This window comes from Sinocyclocheilus grahami, unplaced genomic scaffold (assembly GCF_001515645.1).
Source record: "Sinocyclocheilus grahami isolate Dianchi unplaced genomic scaffold, SAMN03320097.WGS_v1.1 scaffold904.1, whole genome shotgun sequence".
Taxonomy (NCBI): Eukaryota; Metazoa; Chordata; class Actinopteri; order Cypriniformes; family Cyprinidae; genus Sinocyclocheilus; species Sinocyclocheilus grahami.
This window is the reverse complement of record NW_015506083.1, coordinates 185319-198298: the sequence shown is the minus strand read 5'-3', so window position 1 is coordinate 198298 and position 12980 is coordinate 185319. Positions and strand designations below refer to the sequence as shown.

Genomic DNA, 12980 nt, shown 5'->3' with positions numbered 1-12980 from the left:
AGTATACTACTTTTTGGTAAGGGTTGGCCAGTATAAAAGTAGGCCTAGTTTATAAGTCTATAGAAAGTCCCCACAATTCACAGAAACAAACGTGTGTGTTTGTGTGTTTATAGTTAGTCAGGTCAGGGAGTTTTACATAAAGATATTTAGATTTACTATAGACTAATTACTATAAACAAATCCTAACAAATCCCCTTAAAGAAAACGTACTATTTATGTATGTATTCGTTCATCCATTCATTCATTTTTAATTAAATGCGTACATAAATAAATGTTCTATTATGTATAAATACGTTTTACAGTTCATGATACTCCCGTTTTTTGTTATGAATACTTTTTACAATTCACGATGTCAACGGACGTGTTATCATGCTTTGTTAAATATCTAAATAAGGGCATGTATTTTCTGAAATACTAACAGATTTCTATTGTCAAAAATTAAGCCCAAATAAATAATAAATCCCCCAGATGTCGCTAAAGGAACGTGTTTTCAGGACATCCCACTAAAAATGTGCTGTACACTCTGGCAAACACCTTCGTCTAAACATCGGCTCATAACCACACCACATTAGCCCTGGAACTGGTGTTGGAAGATGTTATCTGCTTTGCATTAACAGACATTATTGATATTAAATAACTTACAATATCGAAATACATACGAAAAGGTGGACCGTCAAGAAACAAAACGCTTCAAGAAAAAGACCGTTTCAAAGGATATAACAGAACATGCAATCCTCAAACTTTACAAAAGCTTTATCAAAAGAAAATAAATTAATTTGCTCTGTAGTCCGGAGATCAGATATGTATTAGAATAATTAACTCATGCTCCCTGAAAACAAAAATGGAACAACTCAAAATTAGAAAGACAGGACAATGCTAACAAATACATTGTATACCGGTGTGAATATTTAATGCACAAACAATGAAGTATGGGAAATGTGCACACAAGCATTGTGGGGCAAGAAAATTGAATATTTTCAAAAATATAACAAGTATAAAAATATATTTTGTATACCTCCAACTATTTGGTCATTTTCAGAAAATCTGCACAAGCAATTCATGAAATTTTAAAGATAGAGATGAATAATGCCGTTTAATTTAAAAGGAGAAATATTAAATACATCCTTTCAATGAATATTCCTTTAAGAGACTGATCTGCGTTTTTTTTTAAATAAAATTACTATAAATCTGATTGCTTCTTTTTACTCTCACATTCACACCATTAAAATTAAAGGAAAGAAAAAACACAATGATAACAAGAATTTTAAAAATCCTACATTACAAACAGAAAGAGTGGCACAAACAATAGAAGTTATTTATTCTTGTGACCATGCAGAGCATCAGAAACCAGGATGTAGACGTTCATTGTATTAGTGTGACGGAGGAGTTCAGCAGACGCAGAGGGTTGCTTTGCGGGGCTGTAGTATAGGGACGCTGGGGGTCCGTTTGGGACTCTTGCCGGCGCCGCGTTTGGCCACGGAGCGTTCACTAGTCCTCCGGCGGGAGCTGCTTGGGGTGAGGGGGCTCCGTCTGGGCCTCTTCCCCACCGGGCTTGACACATCCGGTGGGGACAGGGGCATCTCTGGGGTCCGGTTACCCTCAATGGGGTACACAGTCAAGGCAGCTTTGTCCGTGAACTCAGTGTAAGGGAGGTTTTCCTCTAACAGGGGTTCTGCTCTCAGACTCACTCCTGACAAACCGTTCCTCCTCTCCAGTGCCGGCAAAGACTCACTGCTGGCTGAGGACAGGTCTGGATCCGGGGTCTGTAAAGGGTCAAACATATGGCCATTTTCTGATTCTATCATTAACATTTTATTATATGCAAATTGTTTGGAAAGCTATTTTTAAATTGTAGTATGCCAAGGTAGCAGTAATAGTCCTTTTGAGAAAATTGACAGTTCCAATACAAGTTTTATTTACAGGGACTATTTATATTTTATTATGTCTTTTAAAATGGATTTAATTTATTTTAAAAAGAAAGAAGAAAACAGAATTTATCAGCATTTATTTGGCTTATAAACAATAAATGTATTCATCTAACTACATGTAGTGTAGGAGTTACTAAAATTATTAAAGTGACTCAGTAATGTTATATTGCAAAAATATTACATTACAATATATTGTGAAATATTACAATTTAAAGAAATCAATTCTAATATGCTGATTAGAAATCATTCTAAGATGCTGATTTTTTTAATGACTTTTTACAGGACTTTTTTCAGGATTGTTTAATGAATAGAATGTACAAAAGAACAGCATTTTTTCACATTAATGTTTTTTCTAACAAGTAAAAATCTTTACTGTCACCTTCGAACAATTTAGTGCATCCTTGGTGAACAAAAGCATTAACTTCTTTCAAAAAAAGAAAAAGAAACTAAGAATACACAATGTATATTACCCTATATCTTATATTTTTTTAAACTGGATATTTATGCATGTTTACATTCAGAAAAATAATTATCAGCTTCTCAGTATCAGCCAGAACTGTAATATTTAGGAATCCTTAAAAGATATAAAGTAAAAGTTGAAAAATTGATGTAAAAAAAAAATTTCCCAGAGGAAGTACCAGAAATGGGAAAGATTCAAACTGCAAACAAATGCCAACAACTCTAAAAGACAAAATACAAATTAAGCAAGTCTAAAGTCTGGTCTTCATCACTACAACAGGGGAAACGCTTCGTGGCTGCTCTTTTGCATTCTCTTGCCTGGTTCTGTATTTTTCATTTCCTCTCTATCAAAATCATAACAGCACCAGAAGAGCAAACAGGAAAAACGATCAAAGCGGCCTCCCAAACCCTCAAATCCACTCCACTTGAAAGGATTAAAAACACAAACATCTGTCCACTCTCCAGCTCTCCAAGCCAAAGCAAAACAGCCAAGAGCAGCTGGAAGAGCCGTGCTTCAAACACGCTGGGGCCAAACAAACACGCAGACATGGCTTCCATCGGAACTGCTCTGACAATGGAGGCCTCGGTCGGGAAAGGGGGAGACGGGGGAAAAGAGAGAGAGAAAGATAGAGAGAGTGTGTGACAGTTAGAGGATAAAGAGAAAAGCAGGCAGGACTGATGAGCAGCATGTCAGAGTCTCTTTTGGTGGGCATGGAGCCAAAGTGTGGCTAACAAGAGCAGGAACTCTTATCTAAAAGCTTCTGATTGGCTGTGAGCCTGGACACAGTGTACACAAATCTCTTGAAGTTCAAGCGTATCATGAACTCCTGTTTTTGTCTGCTTGAAGTGGCTGGGTAGTGTTGTCAAAAATAACGGCACTTCAGTACCAAGTTGGTAACGGAACTGTTCAAATGTGACAATACCAGACTTCTTGCAGTACTGGTAGAACTGAATAATGACTGCATTTGCGCTCTAAAGAGCATCAAAGGTTTCTATTTACAACATGTTTTGACATGTCTGTTGAGATCAGAAATGTAATGGACAATTACAGACGTTTCATTTAGTCAGACTCAAAATCTACTCAAAAACAGTGCAACTCAAAACTGAGCTCTGCACGCTCGCGAATCCTAATTAACCAACAAAGTGTAGACACAAAGTAAATAAGAGACTCATTATGCAGTGTAGCCAGATTCTTTAATTACAAGAAGAGGTCTCGCAACTCAGAACTCAGTGAGCATGCACTGAAATTAAGTTATTGACATCTTCAGGGATTATAAAGAAAGTGCCATTTACTCACTTTCTCTATACAAGTTCTGCTTTTTATAGAGCTGCCCTCGACAAAAAAAAATTCTGGTCGACTAGTAGTCATTCATTTTAAGCAGTAGTCGACTAATCGCACGTTTATTAATAAACCATTTCAATCATAATAATGAGCCTTTAATTGCCTACATAGCCTAATAAGCGCTCAAGCGCACGCATAAAGCTTGGCACAGCGCACCGGCAGAAGTAATGATTATGAATGTGCCAGGGAATAAAAGTAAGGAGGCTGCATTAACATTTTAATAATTTATTGATAAACTAGTGCTTTCTTTGTTTTCGGCTTAAGAAGTAAGCGATACTGACTTGTCATCTCCGCAGTAGTGGATGTGCCTGTATGCATGTTTCATACGGATTACATAATCTGAGAATATTTCTTTTCCATTTGAATTGGTTCATTTGAAAGTAAACATTTCACTCTCTATAGATATATTTTTCATGTCTGTAAGGCAAGTATACTTGGAGTTCCAAATTTCACACACGTTCACAGAGACCGAGACGGCAGAAAGCGCATCCTGTTTGCTTTCATTATTTTACAAAAGCGTGATGTTTTGTTGTTATTGTGAGTCTTTACAGATTCTAAAGATGTATTACTTTTATCTGTAATATGACCAAAAATGATGGAGTATTTTAAGAGCAAGTGACCGCACCGACACCTCTGTCCTGCAGTGAAAGCGATACTGTTCAGCTTCCACACTCCGACACTTGAACAAGCGCACATTTTTCTAGGTTAACATTAGATTGAGCTGCCATGTAAAATTGCTGTTACTAACCTCTACTGACCTCACCCCATCCTGTGGATTTTTTTCTGCGACTAAGCGACTAATAGAATTTTCGTCGACCAAGCCTCTTCTGTTCGACAAACAGTTAGTCAACTATTAGGGGGCAGCCGTAGTTTTTTGTGCTGCTAAGATGACCATATTTTGCAAAAAGTGTTTCACTGTAAATGTAGAAGTGAATTTATCACTATTAATTATTGACAGCGATAATCATAGCAATGATGAAACAAAAAATATATATACCTGTACATTAAAAAATAAGTATTTTCTGAGTATGTTTAATAGATTTAACAGCCTAAAGACACTCTTTATTCTATTACTTGTAATGTCTTTTTGGTTCTTTATTTTATTACTGACTTTTCATTTAAAGCAATGTTTACTTAATTGAAAAAATATTTAAACTTTTTAATGCATTGTTTATTTTTAATTGTTATTAGCATTAATAGGCAAGGCAAGTTTATTTATATAGCACATTTCGTACACAATGGTAATTCAAAGTGCTTTACATAAAAGAAAGTATTCATAAAAAAATAATCACAAAAATAAAACTAAATTTAAAAACTTTGAAGATGATTTAAAAATTGATTTAAAATTAATTTAAGACTGTTAAAAATAGAAAATGACTATGCATACATAAAATACAGAGCATTGTAATTATATATCAATAATTGATTTCATTTCTATATTTGGTAACGCTTTAGATTATGGAACACATATTCACTAATAACTAAGAGTTTCCCTGAATAAACTGCCAATTAGTTATTAAATAGTAAGGTGCTTATTAATAGTAAGGTGGTTGTTAAATTTAAGAATGGGGTAAGATTACGGGATCTAAAATATGGTCATGCAGAATAAGGCATTAACTAGGGCTGGACGATATGGCCAAAATTTATATCACGATATATTTCTTAATTTCGGTCGATATGATATCATTCCGATATTGATATGAACACTATTAAAAAAGCCTTATAAAAACGCCCAAGAACGGCCACAACAGATGTCTGTACCTACAAACTTATGAAAAATTAATTTGCCAACTCTATGAATCCTACTCCTATAAAACTATATAATATTTTAGGGAAAAAAATGGCACAAATAAATCAATGTTCACCTTTTATTGGTATTTAGCCTTCATACAAACAAGAAATGTGAAATCACTGTCAAATAAATCTCAGACTCTCCTTATTAATATTAATATTGTTTTACTTCAAACTATAGGCTAACATACCAGTCAAAAGTTTTTGAACAGTAAGATTTTTTATGTTTTTTTAAAGAATTCTCTTCTGCTCACCAATCCTGCATTTATTTGATCCAAAATACAGCAAAAACAGTAACATTTTGAAATATTTTTACTATTTAAAATAACTGTTTTCTATTTGAAAATAAAATTTATTCCTGTGATTTCAAAGCAGAGCTTTAGCATCATTACTCCAGTCACATGATCCTTCAGAAATCATTCTAATATTCTGATTCGCTGCTCAAAAAACATTTATTATTATGATGTTGAAAACAGCGGAGTAGATTTTTTTCAGGTTTCTTTGATGAATAGAAAGTTCAGAAGAACAGCATTTATCTGAAATAGAAATCTTTTGTAACATTATAAATGTCTTTATCATCACTTTTGATCAATCTTTTTTTAAGACATCCTTGCTAAATGAAAGTAATAATTTCTAAAATATAAATTTTAAAAAGAGCTTTTGATTGGTATAGTGTATAATGTTACAAAAGCTTTTTATTTCAGATAAATGCTGATCTTTGGATCTTTCTATTCATCAAAGAATCCTGAAAAAATTTACTCAACTGTTTTAAATATTGATAATCAGCATATTAGAATGATTTATGGATCATGTGACACTGAAGACTGGAGTAGGCCTAATGATACTGAAAATTTAGCTTTGATCACATGAATAAATTACATTTTAAAATATATTCAAATAGAAAGCAGTTATTTTCAATAGTAAAAATATTTCAAAATGTTACTGCTTTTGGTGCATTTTGGATCAAATAAACGCAGGCTTTGGTGAGCAGAAGATAATTCTTTAAGAAACATTAATCTTAGAAAATGCAAACTGCTTGTCTGCCAGCAGGAGGCGCTGTGAGAGCGGTGGAACTAGCGGTTTCTCCAGTAATGGCTGTAAACAAAGCAGCTCATGAACGCTACTTTATCAGATAAAAATGCCATCTAAACTATTCTGAAGACAGTCGGTTCCCTTCAGAGATACATTCATATAAAACACCGGCGACGTGCAGTGCTCATGTTTATTCAACGAAGTCAAACGCCACAAATAAATAAATGTATGGGAAACACTGGTAATGTATATCGAAATATCGGAAATGTGTTTAAAAATCATATCACCGTTATTGAAAAAAATGATATCGCGATACATATTGATATTGAATTATTGTCCAGCCCTAGCATTAACATGTGTTTTATATGTACTAATAAACAACCAATATGCTAGTAATATGCATGTAATAAGCAACTATGTAATTCCTCCCTAAACTAAAGTGCTACCATTTATCTAAAATATATATATTTTTTTAACAGTTTAATATAATAATAGTAAAGGGATTGTATTCAAATAGTTTTTGCTTTGTTATCAAAATAAGTACAGAGAACCGTGAAATTTTTACTAGTATAAGTACTGACTACTGAAATGTTGGTATTGTGACAATAATGTATTTATTTCCTTTTTTTTCAGCCTGCCTTTACTTCTCAAAGTGTAGCTTTGTGATTTTAGTGATTGTACCTTAATGAGTGGTGTGATGGAGCGGGACCCTATTGCAGGGTCACAGTGTGGGCCCTCTGACAGGCTAAGTATGACCTCGTCTCTGTGCATAGGTAGGTGGGGTTTGCCAGGTTCAGGAAGGGCAATAACTATGACGCTGGTGTTGTCTGCACGGAGCATCCGCTGACGCCATCGCATCAATGCATGGCACCCCAACCGACGCGCAACCGACATCCCGAAAGGTGCCTGTAGGGCATATAACACACACTTTTAGATATTAACATAAATAGCAGTATATCATGTAGTTAGGGATAAATCTGTTCGTACCACAGCTTCATCATGGCTCTGGCACACAGTCACTGCCTCCTGTGGTGGCACCATGTTCCAAAGGCCATCACTGCCAACGATGATGTAACGATGCCGTTTAGGGTCAAGGGTCACCACATTGGTGTCAGGCTCAGGAGACACCACAAACTCTCCACTATAGAAGTCATAGCTCCATAGATCACCTGGAAGGACATTATATTTAATGTTATTTGCTTACCTTAACCTTTGCCAATAAAAATACCCCAGAAATTATAGGAAAACAGGAAAAAAAATTCTGATATCAAGGGCCATCAGCTTAAAAAAAAAAAAAAAAAAGCAAAAATAGTAAACAGGCTCAAACATGCTTGCCTGGCATGAAAGCACCTATGAGATTTGTTGTTGTGTGTAACGCAAACATGTTTAAATCATGTTCAAACTAGTTTTTTTGTGTGTCAAGCAAGTAAAACTCAGCTTCTGTTTAGCATGTTTGATGTGCTCTATGCATATGCATTGTTCAATGTTTATATGTAAATAAAAGACTAAATTACATCTGTTCTCTTCAGAGTCTTCAGTATTCAGTGTTTCGATTAACTTTTTGAAATGTGAAAGTTTTGGTGGAATGAACTTTGAATGGAGAGAAAAATCTCTCAGGTTTCATTAAAAATATCTTTATTAGTGGTTCGAAGATGAACAAAAGGTTTATGGGTTTGAATGACATTTGGGTGAAGATTATTTTTGGGTGAGCTATCCCTTTAACTGAATTTGACTGTAATGGATTTTACAGAGACACAGTTTGCATAATCCTTCTTAAAACTATTAAAAGCAATGCCCTTGACTTATTAATGAGAACTGAAATTAATAAACACATTAATCAATATTTAATATATCTGAGTGTACTTGTGTAATTGTAAGTGTTTACCTAGAGCTCTGGCGACAGCGAGGAAGGGGATCTGATCGATCGGGGTGCTCCTTCTGACCGGGCCGTTGTGAGTTACCCTAGGCCTCTTCCACACCACACGGTTCACACCAGACTTCTTCACCACACTACACTCACACAAGAAAAGGCTAATTAACTGGTCTTCCAAAACACAATTGTAGTGGTTAGTTGATTTGTTTTAAGACTGCATGTTATCCAAGAGATTGATTCTTATGATGACTTAAAGGTGTCAGCAAGCATCAAGATCTCACCTGCCACCCAGTCCCTCAATTCTCTGCTTCTCTTTCGGGAGCTCGGGCTTGTGGTCTTGTGTGACCTCCACAGCTTTGATGACTTTATCAGTGGGATCTTCCCTCACACCCAGCACAACAGACGAGTCCCCGACATGAGCCACAAACATGCAGTCCCCTCTGATGACCACCACACTGGCTGTAGTGCCCGAAGTACTGGGGAGGCCAGTTAATGTCTTTGGCCATTCAGCTGAAGAAAACAGACGCGTTGTTAACCACGACATTGACCAGCAGATGTCACTAGCATGCCATCAAACCCACCTAGTCTGCTTTGCGCATGCATACACTCAATAATAACTAGCAGAAAGTTTCTCATTATTATGCAGTACGAAGTCATTATTTTTTTAGAAAGTTTCTCAAAATAAGTTATGAGGAAGACTCTCATTATGAAAAACGAAGTCATTATTATTAGAAACTTGTTTCATTATTATGATATGTTAAGTGATTATGAGAGAGATTCTCATTATTATGTGATGCCAAGTCGTTGTCAGAAGCTTTATCTTTGTTATAAGCTGTTAGGTGGTTATTATATGACAAATTTCCGCATTACTACAAAATGCTAAATCATTATTATAAGAAAATTCCTCATTATCTAATGTTAAGTCATTATTATTAGAACGTCATAATAATAGTAATTTTTCTAAATATAACGGTAACTTATTTATGAGTTCGCTTCTCATTATTATGATGTACAAAGTACATAATTATGGTACAGTCTCTCCATATAATGGAGCAGTAAGTCACAATTATGAGAGTTTCTCATTATTATGACTTACAGAATCATATTTTTACTCAGTAGTGGTGGAAACGGGTTTCTGTGATAGAATGCATTTGCTTATTACCTCTAACCGTGTGTAAAGGTTTGCACCAGTTTTACACAGACCTTCTGCCTGTCTGTGTCAAAGATTCCGCGCATGCGCAGTGCGACCCTTTCATTCGTTTTTTGGTTTTTTTTTCGTCTTTTCTGCAGTAAGTATATAGTGTGGCGCCCAATTTCAAAAAGTGTATTAGTCCGACAGCTAATTTACACAATAGCAGCCTCGGTGTATATCTTTATCTGTCTAACCATATAAAGAATAATTCCAGCACGCATGCGATTTTAATCGTTATAAATTGCTTTGAGGTCTTACATTACACTGCCGATCATCATAACCATATCCTCGGAGCTATTCACAACGTAACGTTAGTTAGACAATTAAAAGAAAAAGGAAAAAAAAGCATGAATGTGAGGAAACGTCACACCATTCACATGAGAAAATAGTCTAGAATTGACTTACGAAGCTTTTTCCACATTGCATGATGACATGCGATGAAACCCTTGCGAATTGCGGCACAAACTTTCCGGTAATCCTTCGACCAAAAGCCCCGCTGCTGCTTGAGAAAATCCCAGAGCTGATCTCGAGCGAACAGCGCAGCTTCTCGCCCTCCGTGGCCGTCAAACACGGCGAAGAACGCGACCGATCTCCTGCTGTGCCCCGCCGCCGGCTCCGTACCGTCGCTCTCCTCGGTGAACAGTGTGTTTCTCCACGTTACCGTGACGGGTAAAGGCTTGTTTGTGCAGTCCGGCGGGTCGCTTTCAGAGACCGGCTCTTGATCCGACTTTGGATCGGTGTGCCCGGCCGCTCGCAGCTCATCGTCGCTGGGCTCCAGCTCCACGATCACCTCCGTTAAATCCTCCATGTATTTCCTTCCTCCTTGTTCGGAGAAGACGCTCACTCGCAGCGATAGATCGGGATTCATGGCCAGTCGGACAGCCCTTGCTGATAGGTCAACCTAAAGACTGCAAACGCGTGATTAAAAGATTTTAGATAAAGTCAAAAACATTTATTAATCCGAGCTCGTCTTTTGTTTATTTTCTAAGCTGCCAGTCCTGCCTTCCTTCGCAGACACATAGTAATGCAGGAAAGAACAGTCATTAGCGCCATCTGTTGGACAGGAGGATTATGTACGATGCAGTGGTGGTTTGTATACTATACTATGTACTATACTACCTACTATTTCAAAAAAATAGTCTACACATTTCAGGTTTGTCACATGATGTTGTTTCAGGGGGTCAGGAATTGGCTGCTTAGCATCACCCAAAGGGGTCAAGCCATTCAGAAATATTTGTAGCCTATTCTAAGTAAACATTTGCAATCGGCTTATGTATTTAATTATTGTAGTATGTTTAACCAGTGCACAGTTCTTTTAGGAGGCTCTTTAAAATGTGAAATGTTCAGTAAGAAGAGAAATTCTTCTGTGAGTTTCAGCCACTATACCACACCAGCTCATTTATTTCTGAATCTGAAGATAACAAAATCAGGTTACATCTGCATAACACAGTAACAGTTGTAGAAACCATCCAACTAATTATTTTAGGGAGTAAACAGATTCCCAGGCAATTAGGCATAATTGTTCAGAACTGCTGATACTGCAGTGTTACACAAGAGCTATTGAGATCTTATGTGATGGCACCAGAACTGTAATGGTATCAGATAGTAAATACCGTGGTTCTTATTCATACTACCATACTCGTTTGACAAAAAAGAAAAGAGAATTAATTAAAAATTAAGTAGCCTAATTGTTATGGAAATGTTTGCTTGAGGCTTACGCCTTTATGTTTATCTGAATTTATTTGAGTGCAGATTGTGTTTTGTAGCTAAAATTGGCTTTGGTTTACTGGTGAGAAAGTACATGTGCTTAGTCTTTTTCACCCTCACTGCCACATAATTCAGCTATGAAGAAAACAATACAATCATATATTCTTGAGTGGAACTCTTCTAATGAAAAATTTAGGAAAGAGAGCCATTTGGGTGCATGATTGAATAATCTGATTCAGTTCCAAGAAAGCATTAAAGGATTTTTATTATTATTTTAATATGTAAATAATAATTGAGGTTTACTTAAGGTAAATGAAGTTTTTTTGCACACACAAAAAAATAAATATGTGGGGAAATTTTTATTTTCAACCCTCATTCTGAACCTCTATCTAAAATTACCTTCTTTTTTTTAATCATAGAATTTTTATTGTTGCAAATTGCATTTTTACATTTTATACCACCCCACCCACCATATACACCCCTACCCAGCCCCAACAAAGCAATCCCCAATTAGAACACAATGACGTCTGAAAAGAAAAATAAAATAAAATAAAAATAATAATTTAAACAAAAAAAAATACATAAATCAAATTAATAATAATAATAAAATAAGGGGTATACATATATACCTCCACTCAATCCACGTCTAAGATTTGTAAATCATTAAAGAATGTGATAAATTGTTGTCATTTTTCAAAAAAAGATTCCCTGCTACCTCTGATATTGTACTTAATTTTTCAAGTTTAAAAAAAAAAGACCAAATCTTTGAGCCAAACTGAAATAGACAGGGGTTTAGGGGAGGTCCAAGATAACAGTATTCTGCGCCTAGCAAGAAGAGATGCAAAAGCTATGACGTCAGCCTGTCTCCGGTTTAAATGACCTGTTTTTAAAGGGCGTGTCCTTTAAGGCTTCTCAGTAATTGGCCACTGTTATGATTGGCTAACATCATTGCATAGGAAACAGTATCAATACATAGCTATTGCATGTGTTTTGACAACATAATCAAAATAAAATGGTCATTTTCAGACAAAGCATTATTAAATCATTTACTTACGGTTTGTGATGCAGCTGCAGTCAGATCTAGTACCGCTTCATCTTTCAACAAATGTTTCTTTGTGAACTCTCTATGACACTGTGCCTCATTTACAAAACAAAATGCTCCGATCAATCCTCTGGTGCCATTATATATAAACTATCCACTTGTTCCTTACGCTGGGATCCTTCTGATATCTGTACAAAGACGCGAACGTGAATTACGAAATCGTGTGAATTACTTGTTGATTTTTGTGATGTTTTTATCAGCTGTTTGGACTCTCATTCTGAAGGCACCCATTCACTACACATGATCCATTGGTGAGCGAGTGATGTACTGCTAAATTTCTTTAAATCTATTCTGATTATGAAACAAACTTATGTACATTTTGAATGGCTTGATGGTGAGGAAATTTTAAAACAAATTTTCATTTGGGGAGAACCATTACTTTAATACTACGTCAAATCAAACTCACACTTGTAGTTTTATCTACTCTAAGTAGCCTATAGTTTTCCTCCTGTCAATGTAGAGATTGTGTCCATTGTTTTTCATGCTCTTCCCACAGCTTGGAACAGTGGTTTGGTCCTGACAAGCTAGGCAATATCGCGTTCATAATCGCAGAT

General features: G+C 35.9%; 1 protein-coding gene across 1 annotated transcript; it reads right to left on the bottom strand.

Annotated features, from left to right (window-relative positions):
- Positions 1-501: 501 nt before the first annotated feature.
- On the bottom strand, positions 502-10644 carry LOC107564048 (protein phosphatase 1D-like). The gene is made up of 6 exons (XM_016249044.1): positions 10023-10644; positions 8707-8935; positions 8438-8562; positions 7540-7721; positions 7234-7458; positions 502-1763 (listed from the first exon to the last, which is right to left on the bottom strand). Exons 1-6 carry the CDS (start codon positions 10483-10485, stop codon positions 1389-1391), a joined length of 1599 nt encoding a protein of 532 aa, XP_016104530.1. The 5' UTR covers positions 10486-10644; the 3' UTR covers positions 502-1388.
- Between the last annotated feature and the right edge of the window lie 2336 nt (positions 10645-12980).

Coding starts and splice junctions, on each gene's coding strand:
- LOC107564048 (XM_016249044.1), bottom strand. CDS start 10,485: ATGAATCCCGATCTATCGCTGCGAGTGAGCGTCTTCTCCGAACAAGGA. Junction 7,459..7,539: donor AGAGCCATGATGAAGCTGTG/GTACGAACAGAT, acceptor TATGCCCTACAG/GCACCTTTCGGGATGTCGGT. Junction 1,764..7,233: donor CCATCACACCACTCATTAAG/GTACAATCACTA, acceptor GACCCTTTACAG/ACCCCGGATCCAGACCTGTC.